The sequence below is a fragment of the Polyodon spathula genome, chromosome 2 (genome assembly GCF_017654505.1).
Source record: "Polyodon spathula isolate WHYD16114869_AA chromosome 2, ASM1765450v1, whole genome shotgun sequence".
In the NCBI taxonomy this organism is placed as follows: domain Eukaryota; kingdom Metazoa; phylum Chordata; class Actinopteri; order Acipenseriformes; family Polyodontidae; genus Polyodon; species Polyodon spathula.
Window position 1 is genome coordinate 82289753 of NC_054535.1, and position 18996 is coordinate 82308748.

The 18996-nt window shown below is 37.5% G+C and overlaps 1 protein-coding gene across 2 annotated transcripts in view; it reads right to left on the bottom strand.

The window, feature by feature from the left end:
- Positions 1-7776: 7776 nt before the first annotated feature.
- The window catches only part of LOC121302193 (methylglutaconyl-CoA hydratase, mitochondrial-like), an 85622-nt gene continuing 74402 nt past the window's right edge, over positions 7777-18996 (bottom strand). For both annotated transcript variants that reach the window (XM_041232021.1, XM_041232013.1), the window contains 4 exons: positions 12557-12744; positions 11552-11602; positions 9800-9847; positions 7777-9465 (listed from right to left, as the gene is read on the bottom strand). In XM_041232021.1, the coding sequence (XP_041087955.1) occupies positions 9388-9465; positions 9800-9847; positions 11552-11602; positions 12557-12744 (365 nt within the window). In that variant the 3' untranslated portion in view covers positions 7777-9387. The remainder of the gene's footprint in view (positions 9466-9799; positions 9848-11551; positions 11603-12556; positions 12745-18996) is intronic.

Sequence of the window (18996 nt, forward strand, 5' to 3'; positions counted from 1 at the left end):
TTAAAGAGCTGTTAAAACAAATACAACAACATTTGAACAAATAAACAAGGTGCAGGGACCAAAATAAAACACTTAAACAAAACCAATACTTATTGTCCCAGCTGGGCCATATCTTCACTGGAAACCCTCCCAAAATCTCCACAAACTCCTCCAACTAAGCAAAGGAGTTAGCTTCCCTTATATGATCAAATATTTAATCAAGACCCAGCCACATTCTACGCTTGGATTTGGCAGGGATGGAACCAACCCCCATCACTGCCAAACTTAAATTTGAAATAATGTATCTTTATTTACAATATTTACACACAGGGCTTCTGCCCCGCCACATTCTCACTTCCTTTTCTCTCCAAATAAAATCTTTTCAGTTTATTCACTTGTACCCCTTGTACCACCTCTCGGCAACAATAGAGCATTTAAGGCAAAATACCCTTAGGCAGTTCACCTCCATAGAGCCAAACTACATTTATTAGCCAAATCGTTAATTTAAAAATATGCATAATACACAGTTTACCAAGTAATAAAGGGTAGTTACAACTCGCCTCTCCGACTGTAGATTAACATGAGAGATTCACCACTATTATTTTGTCTTACAACATGTGTGTTTTTTTTTATGAATGAAAGCAAATTTTCCCACAGGTAATATGGATAGTGATTAAAAGTGACAATGAAATGATTAGTTTTTTTTAATGGACAATATAGGTAATGGGAATTGACTGAAATAATCACAGAAAACAGCTGTGTACTAACTGGATCTTAAGTATGTGTCTTCTCAATCCAGTGTTGTAATCGAGTCACAAAAATTGGGACTCGAGTCGAGTCGAGTCTTTGACATGCCAAGCTCGAGTTGAGTCACCTGTCTGGCTCAAGTCAATCGAGTCATTAGTTCTGACACTTCAAGTCAGTTTGATTCAATCAGACGCATTTTACAGGAGATTAGCAATCTATAAGTAAAGCAGCTCTTTGGGTGTAGAAGGGGACTAAGTACATGTTTTCTATATATTACATATTAACTGCATGTCATTTCATTGTTTACAGACTTAGGCAATGCCTAATTGTGCAATGGGAGCTTTTGTAAGATGGTTATATGTAAGGTCACAAAGTGCATTGCTGCTTTGGGAGAGGTTGGGGGTCTTTTTATATTATACATTTGTATGAACTGTGGTTTTTCAGTAATAACAAAAGTGGATTTGTTCAAACAAGTCAGTCATGAACTATTAGATAAATATATTATTCATGTTTGAAATATCTCTTTGCTTTATCTCAGCATTCCTGAAGCGTGGTGGTTATACTGATCAAACTCACACTGGACTCCTTTCAAATGTTTTATGAAAGGTAGTTGTACTGCTAGTGAGAGTTAGTAAAATATTGCGTTCCACGTCCCCATGTATTGCTACAACTGTACCTGGAATCTTTATTTTCACTGTTAACATCCTGACAAGATTTTACACTTATAACTTTGAAATCTGTTCCAAAGCTTGTTTCAAAATGTTTGTCCTAATGCACTGCGGTTTGAGATCTGCCCTCTAAATCACTGCAGGAAAAGCCATAAAAAATGTTTTAAAACATAACAGTGTGCTTGGGCTTTTCTGTTCCATGCCACACCATGGATCATTATTGCTGCATTACCTGAATGTAGTGCATAGCAAAACATTCGTGCGCACAGAATTGTGTTACTGATTCACATACTGCTTGTGTGCAGAACTTTTATTTTTAAATAGAAATGTCAATTGACAGCTGTGGCAAAGTGATAATGAGTAGAGCAGGTGAAGTGCAGGTGCAGTAATCTAATGAAACAAACAGACAACAAAGTACAGGTGAAAGGGTTTGTTTTTATTTATAATCCAATGGTCAAGCAGAAAATAACAAGGAGTTTGGAATACACAACCATGTGTATTAAGGAACCATAATAAGGAAAAGATCACATTACTACGCCCCCTATTTATACCGTCAACCATAACCCCTTGGTTAACTAGTACATCCACTCCACCAGTCCACGAATGCCACGGCGTTAACCTTATGGGTCAATGTTTTAATGTACAGTACCTCCACCCCCTTTCTAGATGGCCCACTTCTACCAAACCCTCGGATAAATTGTCAGGTCGATTAGTCCAAGGTACTCTGTTTTCATGGAACGCAGCTGAATTACAGCCTTTACTCTGTCCATGCCATTTGACTCTCTTTATCCACCAAACCCAAACAACAGATTTTGCTATCTTCTATACAATGGTAAGAAGGGCACGGGAGGTCACATTCTCATATATTGAAGGTGAGGATTTATCATGCTAATGGTCTATTTGAATTTTTAAATATTTTGTCGCAATGCAATCAAAGGAATGTGTTTATTTTCTGACGCTTCCATCGAAGTGCTTTTGATCTCAAAGGCTCACAAATTCTTTTTTGTTTCATTAATATCCCATTTAATTCAGAAAATGAAACACACCTAATAAGAGATTAAAGTAAAAATTCAAACATTCTGACAATGTAGATTTTACAAATAATCCCTTTAAGACTATTTCCATGACATAGATGTATTCCACTGTATTACTTTTAATATTGCGTGTATCTTTTGTACACAATAGGTTTATGTGACATCAACCTACCCTTGTGACTGGCAATGAATTTGATTCAGATTTACTGGATTCTTTCATAAGCTCTGGCCTTGAAAATGGTTTGTCAGCTGAAATGTCTGAACTCAGTACAGAGAAACTGAAGATTTCCTTAAATAAAACATTTTTTACAAATAGGACCCGATTGTGAGGATATGTCATCAACCTCAAATCTAAGGGCAAGGGGTTTTAATGATCAAATCAATTAAAATGTATTATTCTCACAACCTTTTTGTTTTGAAGACATTTTAAAGGATGGAATTTATGCTCTGTGCATCAATTATTTTATTTTCTTTTTGAGTGGCTGTAACTGCCAGAAAGACTCTGCTAATATCCCCAAATGACATCTTGTCACAGTGTTTAAAACACTTGCACTGATGTTATCAGTGTGCTAACAGTTCTTTGAACTGGCAACAATTTCTGACACAGTATACTCCTACATTTTCACTGCAAAGGGCTTGTGAATTGCACAGGGAAATCAAGCAGTTGAAAATGAAATATAAATGTGAAATGATAAATGTTAATCAAAAAACAAAATTACCCCATGCCTTCACAAATTACCCTGCAATAAAGTAACCAAATGTTAAGAAATGTGTTTGCTTTAGCTCTAGCAGTAGTCATGGACAGTTTGTGGACAGATAAGCATGTATGTCTTGGTAGTTAATGAGCATCACAGGACTTACAAAAATATATTTTCAGTTTTTGCAGAGCTAGAATGTTAGGCACATATGTAATGTAATCATGAAACAAAGCCTTAACAACCTTCAAGATAATCCTTAGTTTAACCAAAAGGAATCTATTTTAATGGTCTAGACAGTTGCTTTATAATATAAAAATATCAGATTTATAAATTGTAGGGCAGTGTTTTTTTTTAAGATCCACCCCATTGAGACAAACTATAAGCAGTTTGAGAGCCCTCAGTTGGAAAGAAACAAATCTATGACATTTAGCATACACTTTTGTGTAAATGAGATGTATATCACACGACTAACAACGCTCCTATGCCAGTCAGTACCAACATGTATTGTGTAAAAAGCTGCATCTGTGTTGCATATCTGACAGACTGACATATCTAATTATAGGTGCTTTCCAGTATTTTGACAGGTGCTTCTACATCCACGACTGCACAAAGTGCATCAGTGTTAAGTGCTGACAGACTTTTATGTGGAATTAAAAGCAGTAATTATTGAAGAATTTTCACTTCACAAATATTGGCCTCCTGGCTGCCCCTGGAAGTTCCTACTGTACATCCTATTAACAGCTGTGATATTCAAGTCAGCTGTTAGAAAAAGCCAGGTGCTCTGTTTGAGTTGGCCTGCCAGCTGTGTAGATGTGCAGAACATGTCTGCTGTTGGTGCACCGTACTGTATTCCCACACAACTACTGTAGTGGGCATTGTTCTAGTGACGATTGCCTTTTTAAAAAATTATTGGATCAAAAAAAATGTAAATGCTATGCAGTTTTGTTCCAGCTGGAGATTTTTTTATTTTTTTTTGCCAGGCAGACATGGTTTTGTAAAACTGTGTGGCTTGAGGTGAATAAGAAAAATGAACAATAGCGAGACAGAAACAAATGCTTATTGCATAGTAATTAGGATAGAGAATGTTTCTGCTGCCTGCTTCTTGTGTGTGCATTTGTAAAAGTGAAATCTGTGTACAGCACTGTGCTGTACCTACCATTGGTAGTTCATTAGCATAGGATCTTTCTTCTGTTGAAGCAATGGCTTAGGTATTGTGGAATTTATAGAACTTTTGCAAATAAACCAGAGATGTATGAGTGGCGTTTCAACCACAACCTCAGTCACTGTCAGCATATTCCGGTACATTTTTAAAAGATGTATAATATGTTGCCAGCTGTTAGACACCACCAAGCTCTCTGCGGCTATTCAGAAAGGCACGCACTCTCCTGTTTTTCAAACACTTCTTGAGTTGCTATATAAATCCTAGGAATCTTTTTTTTTCGTGCATGCTAATTAATATCTAGTACCCACAGGTTAAGTTGTCTGTGTTGAGCAACACTCACTGTGCTGTCTGTAGTCAATGAAACCAATTTTCAACCACAAAAATGAACACAAAAGAGCACTGAATATTTAGCACGTAGAAATATAGTGCCGTTTCACATACAATTAACAAGGTCGTTGAAGAAGTGCAATGACGTTCAATGCAGCTGTCTTACTTTGCATCTTTATACTCTCATAACAAACACACATTGTACAAATACACATTGAATAGCTTTTGTAGGCAGGTTATGATGTCCATAATGCTGCAGATATACAATATAACAGTTTGCTGTAGTAATACAGCAGTTTTTTAAAATTATTTTTGGAAAGACATTTCTTAACTACCTGTAATTATTATAATCATATGCCAGTAGTTATTTTTTTTGAATATGTATTACAACTACTGTACTACACTTCTATAAAGAAATATTGACCAAAACCCCCAATAAACCGGATGAAACATTTAAAAAAGAAAAAAATATAAACAAACACACACACACACACACAGGAAAAAATTAAGAGACCACTGCAAAATTATCAGTTTCTCTGGTTTTACTATTTATACGTATGTGTTTGGGTAAAATGAACATTTTTGTTTTATTCTATAAACTACTGACAACATTTCTCCCAAATTCCAAATAAAAATATTGTCATTTAGAGCATTTATTTGCAGAAAATGACAACTGGTCAAAATAACAAAAAAGATGCAGTGTTGTCAGACCTCGAATAATGCAAAGAAAATAAGTTCATATTCATTTTTAAACAACACAATACTAATATTTTATTCAGAAATCAATATTTGGTGGAATAACCCTGATTTTCAAGCACAGCTTTCATGCGTCTTGGCATGCTCTCCACCAGTCTTTCACATTGATGGTGGGTGACTTTTTGCCACTCCTGGCGCAAAACTTCAAGCAGCTCGGCTTTGTTTGATGGCTTGTGACCATCCATCTTCCTCTTGATCACATTCCAGAGGTTTTCAATGGGGTTCAGGTCTGAAGATTGGGCTGGCCATGACAGGGTCTTGATCTGGTGGTCCTCCATCCACACCTTGACTGACCTGGCTGTGTGGCATGGAGCATTGTCCTGCTGGAAAAACCAATCCTCAGAGTTGGGGAACACTGTCAGAGCAGAAGGAAGCAAGTTTTCTTCCAGGACAACCTTGTACTTGGCTTGATTCATGCGTTCTTCACAAAGACAAATCTGCCCGATTCCAGCCTTGCTGAAGCACCCCCAGATGAGTCCAATTTTCAGCTTTGCCCAACAACTGGTCGTCTAATGGTTAGACGGAGACCTGGAGAGGCCTACAAGCCACAGTGTCTCGCACTCACTGTGAAATGTGGTGGAGGATCGGTGATGATCTGGGGGTGCTTCAGCAAGGTTGGAATCGGGCAGCTTTGGCATGAATCAAGCCAAGTATTCATTTTACCCAAACACATACCTATAAATAGTAAAACCAGAGAAACTGATAATTTTGCAGTGGTCTCTTAATTTTTTCCAGAGCTGTATGTTTTTTCCAGAGCTGTATTCTAAGAAAATTGCAAACAATTGTCTGCTGGCAATGCTAGATAATTGTTTGCAATTTTCTTAGAATCACATTATTGCAAACATAAAATAAGCCTACAGGAAGCACTATGCACATGCATCAGAGTACAGTTTCAAAGCTCAGGTTTATGACCTGAATAATTATAATTAAAAAGAGAATGCTTGCTAAATGCCAGCTTGTTTCAAGGAGCTTCTTGGTTTATGTACAGTATACTGGCACAGACTTGGGATGAAACATTTCAAGCTGTAAGCTAATAGCGTATATACAAAGAGATAGGCACTCCACAGAATCAAAGCCTTGCCTGTCTGCCTACCATTACTTTAATGATATATGACTCTTGTATTTCTGTTTACTGGACTGGTTCTGGACAAAGTAAGACAATTATAAACTCAGTTGCAATGCCACTTGACAACTTCAAGGCTTTTGCTGTTGTATGATATAATGTGACACATTTCATACATCAAGGTATCTTTTTGTTTTCACTGAATACACTTGAACAGTTTAATTGGTATTGCATTTTCACGTCTTTTGTAAAAAAAAAAAAAACAAAACAAAAAAATAAAACGCCTGCTTGTCATTAAGCTTATAAAAGCGAGTCTATGCTCATTATATGTATGTACTGATAAAGGCTTGTTTGCCGCAATGCATTTGCAATGTTTCAGCCATTACTATTTTTCTTTAAATAAAAAACATTATTCTATAAGGAGTGCTGGCTTCTTCCTACTCTTTATCCATTTTTATGACATCACAGCGAGGTAAGCATCAAAGGGAATTACATCAAAATGGGAAAATAATCTTGCAGTGGGTTAGAAAAAAAAAATCGGGTTATTTAGTTTTCCTTCTGCAGCAGCACAAATAGCCATACATCAGACCCCCACCCCCAAATATAGATTTCTATTAAGTAATGGATCGGGCAGCGCAATTAAATGCATGGTTACATTGCTTTCAAAATAAAGAATATCAAATCATTTTACAGAGACAGCATGAGCGATATCATTCCACACCATACCCCACTGTTCATAAAGAAATAATCCAATCAGGCAGCAAAAAGAAGCCCCAGTCATTGCTAATGGGCTGTGCAGTTATTCTATTTGGTAAATGTCACAATCATTTTGTGCAGACTTAACATTTTCCCTATTAAAATAATTGCATCTTATTCAGTTAAAATTAAACTAACTCTCTTAGAATACTGTTGAGGCAGTGAAAAAAACTGACCCTGCAATTCTCCAAGAAGCAAGAGTGTGAAGTTACAGTATATTACTTACAAATGATGATGGATGACAGGAGCAATACATATGGCTAACACATTTATAAAGTGCACTGCATGCAGCATGAACTGCATTACTTATTTGTGTTTGGTTTATTGTGATTTAACCATTCTGGAATAGGATAAACTGTTGCAGAAGCACAGAACCAATTTATTCCAGTGTGTGATTTTGTGAAAGGGAAATCAGAATTGAAACCTTTCAGTTGTTAAGTTTTTTACTACTTTCTGAATATTATTGGCGCAAATATTATAAATATGTGCCATTCGGCTCTATTTTGATGCTATAAGACATTTAAATATAATCTCCTTTATTGCTACCCCCGCCCCCCTCCATCCACAGAGATGACATATCAAGCCATTTTTTACTTCCATATAAATTTAATTGAAAACAGGTCCATTCTAGAGTGGGTTCAGGAATCTAAAGACAACGGTACATAGATATGTCACTGTTTAGATTAAACAGACTAATTGTTCCTTCAGACACCAAACTGCCATTCTATAATATTGAAACTTGCACTACAACGGTTAATATTACATTTTTATGGCCACATAAAAGTGATTGCTCAAAACCACGTTTAATTACAGGATGCAGAATGGAAAGGCGGCTGCCCCAGGATATGGGGTTTACTTTATTTAAATATTCACAGTAAGATTTAAAAAAAAAAAATAAATCAATATTCACAGTATGGAAAGGTAATTACCACATTAGACACAAAAAATGTATTAAATCTGTTTTTTTTTTTAACATTTATTTGTAAAGTTGGTTAAAAGCATGGCCATCAATGAGAAACTGCACAAGGCATTTCTTCAGTTACCATTTTATTATGGCAATATTAACATGAAGGCTGGAGTATCGTTAAACCTCATCTTAAACCAATAATGCACGAGTGGAATCTTATACTGTGAGGCATATTGCAAGGCAGCTTTTAAAACCTATACTGTAGATGCCAAATGCCACTTGTCTGTGCTGCCAGTCTACTTGTTATAGTGCCTTCTAGTGCAGTTTCACAGACATGGAAAAGTCACATCACTATCAAATATAACAAGACACCATTCTCACATAGCCTGATGGTTTTGCTATTTATTTTGTATTCCAGACTTAATTTTCACTTTGATTCACATGAAGTTCATTTATCATGCCACTACTTCTTATTCCATGTGAAAAGGGCAATTAGACCCCACTTGACCATGTAAAGACCTCTAGATTGTGAATATCCAGACAGGCTCAATTAGATTCACTCCTGAGTCATAGTGAACAAAAAGTCTGGAGAATTTAGCAAAGTGAAGGGAGCTGTGATAAAGAGGAGTAAAAAAAAAAAAAAAAAAGCGTTTACATTGTTGGTTGCTTCTTTAAAATGATTATTGCTATTTTTGCAAATATATGACATTTCATTCCATGTTATAAACTGCGGACCATGCAGAATCCTGCTAAAATATTAATATTGTTCATCTGTTACAAAAGCTTTGCTTTTATGAGAAAGCAAACAAGTTTAATCTACATTTTTAAATAATTTTCTGTAGTCATTGCTTGACAATCTGTAGTCTTGTTTTTTCATAAATTAAACCTATACTGGAATCCAGTCCGTTCACAACAGAAGGATGCTCTAAATCTACAGGTTTTATGAGGAAAGAAAGACTGCAGGAAGCTATGTATCAACATAAAAAGGTTGCTACATGAAGTATCCAGATTGTGCAATAAATGCCATGAACCACTATCCTCCCTCTTTGTTTATTTATAAAAGAGATTAATCTAAAACTCAGGTGATGACAAAGCAGTAGTGTTGTGGGCAAGCTGGTGCACATTCCAGATCACTCCCTTTTGTTTTAACTTGTTGTCTTACTTGAGGTTTATTAATGCAATGTGTCACAAGCAAGGAATACATACACTGATAGTTTCAAGTTTCATCAATCTTATTATTATACCATGTGAATCAGGCAATATTCTTGGCATCCTTTTAAATGCTTTTTCTTATTCTCCCTTGTAATGTGGTGGTCTTTTCTCTTTAAATGCAGTTAGACCTTCAATTCTGTCCTTCGTTGGAATCACCTATAATACATGAGTAAACAAATGCAATCATTTTTTTGTATTGTTTTCAGAAGCAATTGCAAGGTCAGGGGAAAAAAACTGCTTCTTGTGCTGAAAATGCTCCAAATGTCATTGCAAAATGAATACACAATAAATGATAAGGTAACTGAAGGTCAAACTTACAAGGCATGCGAAAAACAAAGGGAAATGGCAAGAAGCAAAAGGATAAATATAATAGGCCACATAGGTATATTTTCAACGCAAAAATAACATTCATTTAATTTCTTTTGAGTTTTGTTAAGGACAGGTAAAAGCAAAAATAAATTTTAGACCCAGCAATATTCTGTTTACATACCTGAGCATAACAAGCTTCTTCAATCGCTAAACCTGTTGCCAAGTCAACCTGAAAAAGAATAGCAGCTTTATTAAGGGTGCTGTATTGACGCTGATAGCAAATACAAAAAGTAATAAAAATAACTACATGACTTTTGCATCCAGTTTCTTCCATTATTCTTTCACAGTATGGTGAAGCAAAAACCTATAGAAATTATCACTGCACAAACGTTTTAATCTGAACTCCTGCTATCCTCCCATGTGCTTTAGAGCTACGCTATTTCACAGCCCCTTCTTGCTCTCTTACTTGATTTACTGAGTTGCAGGTGATTTCATTGTGAACAGGCCAAACCTAAACGCATTCAATCTGACTTGTAAAACAGAGGTTCTCAAACTTCTTTTGTTGACGAACCCCTTTTCAAATGGAATAATAACCACAGAGACCCTATCTGATTTACTGCTGCTAATCCCTGTGGCCCTGACTTGCTCTACACACACTGCACCGCTCCGCCTGCCCTCCCACAACACAGGAAAACAACATCGCTCAAAACCGATTCGCTACAAGAGACAGCTCACTTAGCAAGGCAGTCTAAGATGCTACTTATGTTACCAGAGAGTGACGTCGCCAGCGGGCATTCAATCAGCCCCTATACACATGCACCGTCAGGAATACACACTGTGTAAACAGAGTAGATTTGCCTGTTTTACTCAGTAAGCAACGTTCTTAGGACGAAACCGCCCCCCCCCCCCCCCCCCCCCCCACCCCCCCCCTTAATATTTCGCAGACCCTCTGGGCAGTCTCCATGGACCCCAGTTAGAGAACCACTGATATAGAATATCAAAAGGATTAAGAGCTACTCAATGAATTTAGTCAATCTTGGTTGTTCAAATCACAGCAGAACAATCACATCAGATAAGGAACACATCAATTATAATAGTAAAAAGATTCATGGGAATTTGGATTTCCCAGAAGCCTTTGCAAGCAACATGCAATTCGTGTGCAGCACTAGGAGTCACATGATTATGTGATGTCTTGTTTTCTGTAGCATGTAGTCTATATACTTTTTTTTTTCTATAATTGTTTTCATATCACTTGAAACAACCAGGGAACAGTATATTAGGTTAAATAAGCCCACACAAGGCCAGATAAGGGAATACAAGTGCATTTTCAATCAACTCTCTTTTGTCTTCTCTTTTTGATACTGTACTCGTGTGTCCTAATCTCCGATTTTGTGATTAAACTTGTTTTTCCTTTCACATTTCATGAAAGGAAACTGAAGAGCAACTTAAATAAAAAAACCTTCTTGTTCTAACTTGCCAGCTTTATTAATAACAGAAATTAGATGCCTCTAATATTAAAAACTGGTTATTGTGCCAGGCAGCAGCAATAGCCTAAAGTTATATAATGTCGTTTCTCCTGAAAATAAGCACAAACATGACAAAGATTACAAAGAGTCTGAGTACATATACTAATCAATGACAGGACTACTCTGCAGTGTAACAAACAGTAAATCAATCCAAAGCCTCATGTTGTTACATAGAGCAAAAATATTCGAAAAGTGTAAGAACGAGAACACATTTGGTCCAGCTGTACTTTTATCTACTAATAACAGAATACAAATTTGAAATGTCTATCTAAATGTTCATAGGAATTAGAGGTCATTCTCAATAGGTTATTTAATACATGCTGTTATGGGTAAGTAAAAACACATTATGAAATATTTCCTGTACCACGATGGGGGAAGGCTGGGTGTGATACTGTTTAAATGCTTACCTCAATTCCTCTGTTAATGGCAAGCTTCGCCATTCTCATAGCTATAGGTCCCTGAAATGCAGATATAAACAATATTAATACTGAATACCTTAGAAAGGGAGATACAGACAGATTGGTAGAGCGGTACACTAATTCAGGTGACTGGACATGGTTGCAACCTGATTCAGTTTTAATCACCCCTTCTTGTTATTCCCCTCCAAAGGAAGCACTGTGTTTTTGAACACACCCTTTAACATTCCATCTTTTTTTATTTCCAGAAGATTGCTTATAAGCCAAAACTGCTGATTGCTTTTTTTTTCTTGGCAGAGAAACGCCACAGCTGGGACAGAGCACTTAGCATAGTATACTGTAAATCAGGCAAGCAGTAAAATAAAAGTACTGGCTTATTAAACACACTGGGCCAACAGCTACATCTGTAATGATGTACTGATGTCATAATCATTATAGTTAGGACTTGGTGTAACAAACATTCCATTATTTTAACAGAAACTCTACTATGATGCTGGGAATTCAAAGTGCAACTCAAGTGTACATCACAGTGATTTAAACAAGTTTTGGGAAACAATGTGACGCAATAGTACTAAAAACAGATGATTAATCTGAAACACTGTTATGATTTCAGTAAATCCATACACTGGAGTCAAGTTATAGTAGCCTGGGGTATCCAAAGCATGCAAAAGGCACTTTCTCTGTTAAAGGCGCAAGTTAAAATGTTTGAACAGTGTATTAGTAAATGATGAGAGCACTGTCCTAGCAATGCAGAGGTTAATCACACAATGTCATTTACTTTTGCATTGTGCTGTGCTTCTTTGTGAATTTGGCTCAATCCATAATTCTGTATTTAAGCAGTCCACTGCAGTGTACATATTTATAACTATGTGTAAACATGAAATCCGTAAGTGACACTTCTGGTGCCAATATACAAATCTATCAGACACCGTTTACAAGTAATATATGGTAATATTGGGAAAGCATAGTAATATTCTTAATGGAGGGCACACACACCTGAGGAATGAATTCTCTTGCCAAGGCCAAGGCTTTCCTGAAGGCGGCGTCTCCTGCCTCGTTCTGTTCCACGGCGTGGCTGACCAACCCCAGGGATTTCGCCTCGGTTCCATCCACAGTACGGCCAGAGAAAATGAGCTCCTTGGCAGAGGCCACTCCAATGGTACGCGGCAGCCGCTGTGTCCCACCTGGACAACAGAAAATAATAATTGGCTCGGTGGTATTCACTTTACAACAACAAAAAAAAAACATTAGTAACAGAAATGAATAAATCTAAAGGATATGTGTGTGTTTATAAGCACACATTGGTCATACATACTGAAAACCAAGCAGTTATTTTGTGTAAAGATAACATTATCAGTATGTCTTTCACACTCACACCATAGTTAATGATTAGCCTAGCCTCTTGCATTTTTTGGATGTTTGCTATCATTCTAGGTAGTTCTCAATGTACTCAATCACTGGTAAATCCATCTCAGTTACATATTTGAGCAGGAGGATGATGGGAAATGTAGTTCTGAGAGGTTCATGCAGGTACATGTGAAGCCATCTTGGGGCAAGTAATTTATAACTTTAAAAAAGTGGTCAAAATGTAAAAAACACAATAAAACAAAAAGGTCCTTATGTACCCTTTAAGGTGCTACCCGAATTCAGGATTGGCTCTTCAGTTCCAGTTCCCTGCCACAGACATATACAATATACTACAGCAGCGGAAATGTCTTTAAAGAAGTAGATCCAGGGTCATCGAGTGAAGACCTACTTTAGGTTGTTTCCTTTTTGTATTGCTGGCAATACAGTTGATGATGCTGGTACTAAATAATATAAAAGATGAAGATCTTCCATAGCCTGCATACTCACCAGACATGGCACCCATTGAGCATGTTTGGGATGCTCTGGATCGACGTGTACGACAGCGTGTTCCAGTTCCCACTAATATCCAGCAACTTTGCACAGCCATTGAAGAGGAGTCAGACAACATTCCACATGCCACAATCAACAGCCTGATCAACTCTATGCGAAGGAGATGTGTCGCACTGCATGAGGCAAATGGTGGTCACACCAGATACTGACTGGTTTTCTGATCCACACCCATAACTATTTTTTAAGGTATCTGTGACCAACAGATGCATGTCTGTATTCCCAGTCATGTGAAATCCATAGATTGGGGCCTAATGAATTTATTTCAACTGACTGATTTCCTTATATGAACTGTAACTCAACACAAATCTTTGAAATTGTTGCATGCATTTATATTTTTGTTCAGTGTAGATTTTTCAAACAGCTCTTTAAAAACACCTTCGGTTCAGAAGTGCGCCGTAGGACCCATGCAGGTGTACATTCCAAAAATCAATGGTGAAATTGAGTGCCACAAATAATGTCAGGCCTAGGCGCTGTTCACAAAACTTTACCCTCTAACATCCTTTTTTATGTCCCTTTAGATACAGACAAGAAACAAATGAATCCACTGTAAAACAGTCAGAGGAAATGCGATGAATATGGGCCCACAGTTACATAAATATGAATAATGATAATCTTCTGTAAGTAAAATACAAGCCTAGAGCTGAAGTCAAATTATGAGTAGTAGAGTTCGGAGCTAACACAGTGCTCTAGCTCCATATATTTTTCTTGAATAAAGACTTGAATATATGAGATGTCAGCTTTCATCTGCATCCACACTAATAACTCATTCCACAGGAGACTGGGATCCAGGAACATGTTTGTATGATTTTTAAATCCAATTTCATTTAGAAAGCAGATAAATTAAGTCAATAGTTTTTATTAATTACTACGCCATCACAATGGAGAACTTTCTCATCTTGGAGTATGTGGGCTGACTGGAAACAAATCGGAAGGCTCTACAGTATGACTCATAAAGCACATATCTACTGTTGGCAAACTGCTCCAGTGACACCACAACCTTCCAAGATGTAGTAAATGTCAATACATCTCGGTGCTTGAAAAGCAGTGTGAAAGGGTACAATAGAGGGGTGTGTTTTTTTGCTGACTGACAGGAGATTGAGACATAGGCTGCAGTTCACACCCCCCACAGGTACGCAGGTTTTATTTACATAGACACACATGTGACGCTTCTGACAGCTCACAGATGACATATGACAGTTCGTACAAAAGGCAAAATAAACACTGTACAAAAACTACAAATAAAAGGTGTTGTGAGCACGGCAAGCGCTACTTCACTAACACAATGGAGGTCTCACTTATACACCTTACTATACTTTGGGGATCTATGATCCCTGAACTAATCTTTAGTTATCATACCTGGTTGTCTATGGTTTCGACTTCTTCTCCAGAAAGCTATGGCACACGGATATCGGAGGATTCAGCTTTCAGATTTCGTTGTCTAGGCAGCATGGACAATCTTTAGTCCATTGGCTTATGGCCTCGCAGCTGCCCAGAGGTATATCTGAGGGACCCTTTTGTACCTGACGCTCTGCTGGAACACGCCCACCTGCTGGTCAGGGATTGGTAGTGGCAAACACTAGCTGATTTTCCCTGCAGCCAAACACAGCAGGTAGGATGTCTGAGACAGGGCTCAGAGTCTATATTTATTATTTTCTGAAATAAACATACAATTATTTACATAAATACAACACAACAACCCCACTTTTCATGCGCAGGGTAAAGTTTTACTAAGTACCAAATAAATTATAACAAATCCTAGTATTGTGCCATTTTTGTCATAAAGCGAGATTGGTCAGGTGGTCATTTGCATAGGACAAACAAGACAGGAATGTAGAATTATGCTGTATTTAGTCATGCCCGTTATTGAACTTTACCAAACAATTAAGAGGGTGATAAATGTAGACGAGCCCTGCTTAATAAGACACGACCTGGCCCTCATTACTTAAAATAAATGCCACATACTGTGTCAAACACATTGAGGAGGATATAACAAGTAACGTGTTATTGAAATTTAATTAGAAGAGTATTTTACTAAGCAAAAGCAACAGTTACTAGTTTTCTTAGGATGAAATCTCAAAAGCTTCCACAAAAGGTTCTAAAATATAGATTATTTCAACAGGCTCTATTGTATAACTGGCAACAGACCAGCCAGAAGACAGTTGCACATCTCAAATGTTCCACCCTCATCATGTATTAGTCCTGTCAGTTCAATGTATCTGTGTCTGTATGTCTGCATGTACAGTGCGTGCCTCCAGTGGCGCCTGTCTCTTTTGGGTCATACAATTCTTTTGAAGTAACATTGTAGAACTTACATGTTTTCTGCACCGATCATTAAGTTTGACCGATTTCTCTCACTGTATGTCCACCATTTTTAGATTTGCAAACCTTGCCTTGTGATTTTACCAGCAGTTATGAACGGCTGCAGACTTGAAAACAGGTTGCTTGATAAACTACATGAGGCATGACCCTCGCTTGTGCATGCATAGTAAGCAGTCAAATGCAGCAGGTTTACATTAGGCAAATTGATTGCTCGTGACAAGTAAATGGTGTTGAAAGCAACACAAATGTCAGCCTTTACATCCATTCTAATTACATAAGTGATTTGATATTAGTTTTCCAAACTGCCTATTCATAGGAACGAGAATCAACTGATGTTTTCAGAACTTAAATTAAATACAGGCTTAAATAAAATAAAATTTCTACAGGGAACAAAAGCATAAAATTAAAAAAACAGAAAAGCCATGTCTTTGAGATCACATATTCAGTACAATCAACAAGCATAGATTTTAAATGAACAACTTCCTTCCCAAAAAAAGACGTTACACTATGGGTGGTTATGGAATACAATATTTATGACACTCACTAACCACTTTTAAAACTCCCTCAGGACAACACCTCAAAAGGAGTTATTGGGTTGTTACGAAACCCATTTACAGTCCATGCATGCTTCTAATATTCATGGTTATTCAATCAAGGTGCCTACAGCGCATTCTAAATGATTATGCAAGTCATACCGACAAATAAGACTGCAAGATTAGAAAACATGTTTTCTCTAAGCCGAACTATTCTTTATAATAGGCCAACACATTATACAATACTCTAATGGTAACAAGGCAGGTGTGCTGTTTCAGAATGCAAGCTATTAAAAGGAACAAGATTTAGTTAATGTTGAAAATACCTGTACTCTCCCAAACTGGGCCTGGGGTTTTGCATATCTGGAATTTTTAAAGGCCTGACAACCCTGACAATTTAGCTTTATATAAATAAAACCTCACAATAATACAAAAATAATTACATTTTCAGATTGTAATTGTTCCATCTACGGTATTCAGTCAGTTTGTGTCGTTGCTTGCTGTAACTGGAAACAGTTACTGTTGTGATGGTAAAAAAAAATCAATCACAGCTGTAATTATTTTTAAAATGTATTATCCTTAAATTAAACCTTCAGACAACATGCATATGGATTCAGATCGACAATACCTTGTTTATGTTCATATGATCATGTTAATGAAGGGAAGATAAATTAAAATAAAGTGTTTGAAAATCTGTCAATGTAAGCATCAAGCTGGCACCATTGCCTATATGAAGCAATGTCATCCTGCCCAGAAATCACTGTGCTGGAAGTTATTAATAGCACTTCTCAGCTGTCATGTTGTTCAGCCAAAGTTCCAAACCAGCAGTCAAAGTTATTGTACAACTCTTACACAACATTTTGGATCCAAATATTCTCATACCAGGAAGAGTCCCAGTATATTGCATCACACAGCAATGTAGCAACATGGAACTCCCAGGACTCATTTATTGTAAGTTGTGCTACATTCCTTTTGGGTAATGCAACGTGCTAACCTTTAATGTTTCAACATTTTCAACGTTACTTTGACGCATAAGAAATAAATATGCACCTGTCATAAGTCTCCCTGTTATTTGTAGTTTTGGAAATGTACTGTAGCTGGCACTGTATCAGGGAGTCACATGGAAAACACTCCAGGAAAGTAATTACTAAAGGAATGCAATGTTAACTACATATTAACACATTCTACAAAAGCTTCCCTTTTAACATGCAAGTTTTGCCAATTCATACACAAAATAAGCAATACAAATAATTTTCCAAACTTGATAGCCAACTTTATGGTGTTCAGTATTGCAAGATAAGCTTGCCTTCTTGAAAAGTTAGGAGTGCTGCCGTAATCTAGAGTTTTGAAGATCCTAGCACTGGCATGACCCCTGTCAAAAACAATTTTGCATTTACCTGCCTTTGCTTCTTGCTATTTGAATCTGGTTTACTGCTATGTCACGTGTTAACCATATGAATGTACTGTTGTTGGCTCCAGTGAACTATTTACACGTGCTTTGAGTCATTACTGTCTGACGTGTCACAAGATCGCACGTAGTTGGCAACATCTCTTACCATTCCTCTCCAGTAGTAGGGTTGGAGGGTTTTCTGGTAACCCAGATGTGCTGAGGTTATATCATCATGGACGAGTCTTAGGATCTTACTTTTGAAACTTTCAGGACTAACAGTCTTCCAATCTCCATCCATGTTGGGTACGTCAGAGTCCTCCAATCGATGTAAGATCATAATTAAGCTTGGTGCCCTTAATTCTGGAAGCTTGCAAATCTAACGCTGGAAGTTCCCCATACTGCACCTAGGAAATGATGGGATTTAGACATTCATCATTAGTTTGGGCTATGCTCAGTGCTTCTCTGTCAAATGGAAATTCTGCATTCCCCTCCGCTACGGCAACCATGGGGTCTTGAAACGACAATGTAGAGGTGATGTTCAGATATGGCACCATCTTATCCACTGATTGGTTAACTTCACACTCTGCATTCTGAATAAGATTTCTGGAGAGTGCAGCTGTCGCCTAGTTTTGCAAGCCTGCACAGTACTTCACAACAAAGTCGAATTCCTGGAGCAGAAGAGACCATCTAGCCAATTTGTTGCTTGCGTCCCTCATACTTCACAAACATTTTAAAGCACTGTGCACTGTTGTCTGTTATGGACTGTGAAACTGTCCTTCCAGATATCCCCTGAATTTCTTGGTAGCCCAAATGACAGCAAGACACTCCCTTTCAGTTGTATGGTATCTTCTTTCAGTTGGAGTAAGAGTCTTGCTTGCAAAGACAATGATTTTCTTTTGATCTCTTTTTTGCTGGTAAAGAGTGGCACCCAACCTCATTGCACTGGCATCTGTCTGCAGGATGAATGGTTGGGAGAAATCTGGGTAACTCAGACATGTGCTGCTCTGGAGCTGCTCTTTGAGAAAGTGAAAGTCTGACCCTGCTTCTTGGGTCCACTTCCAAGTAGAGTTCTTCAGCAGTCTAGTAAGAGGTTCAGCAATGTCCGAGAAGTTCTGTACAAAACTCCCATTGCCAGTAAACTGTTTTATTTGCTCTGGTTTAGTTGGACAGGGGTAGTTTACGATGGCTTCCAACATGCTCGGGTCTGGAACAGCACCTTCAGGTCCCAAGTATTTCAGCTCTATTTGGTCAAAGACACATTTTTCCTTCTTGCAGGT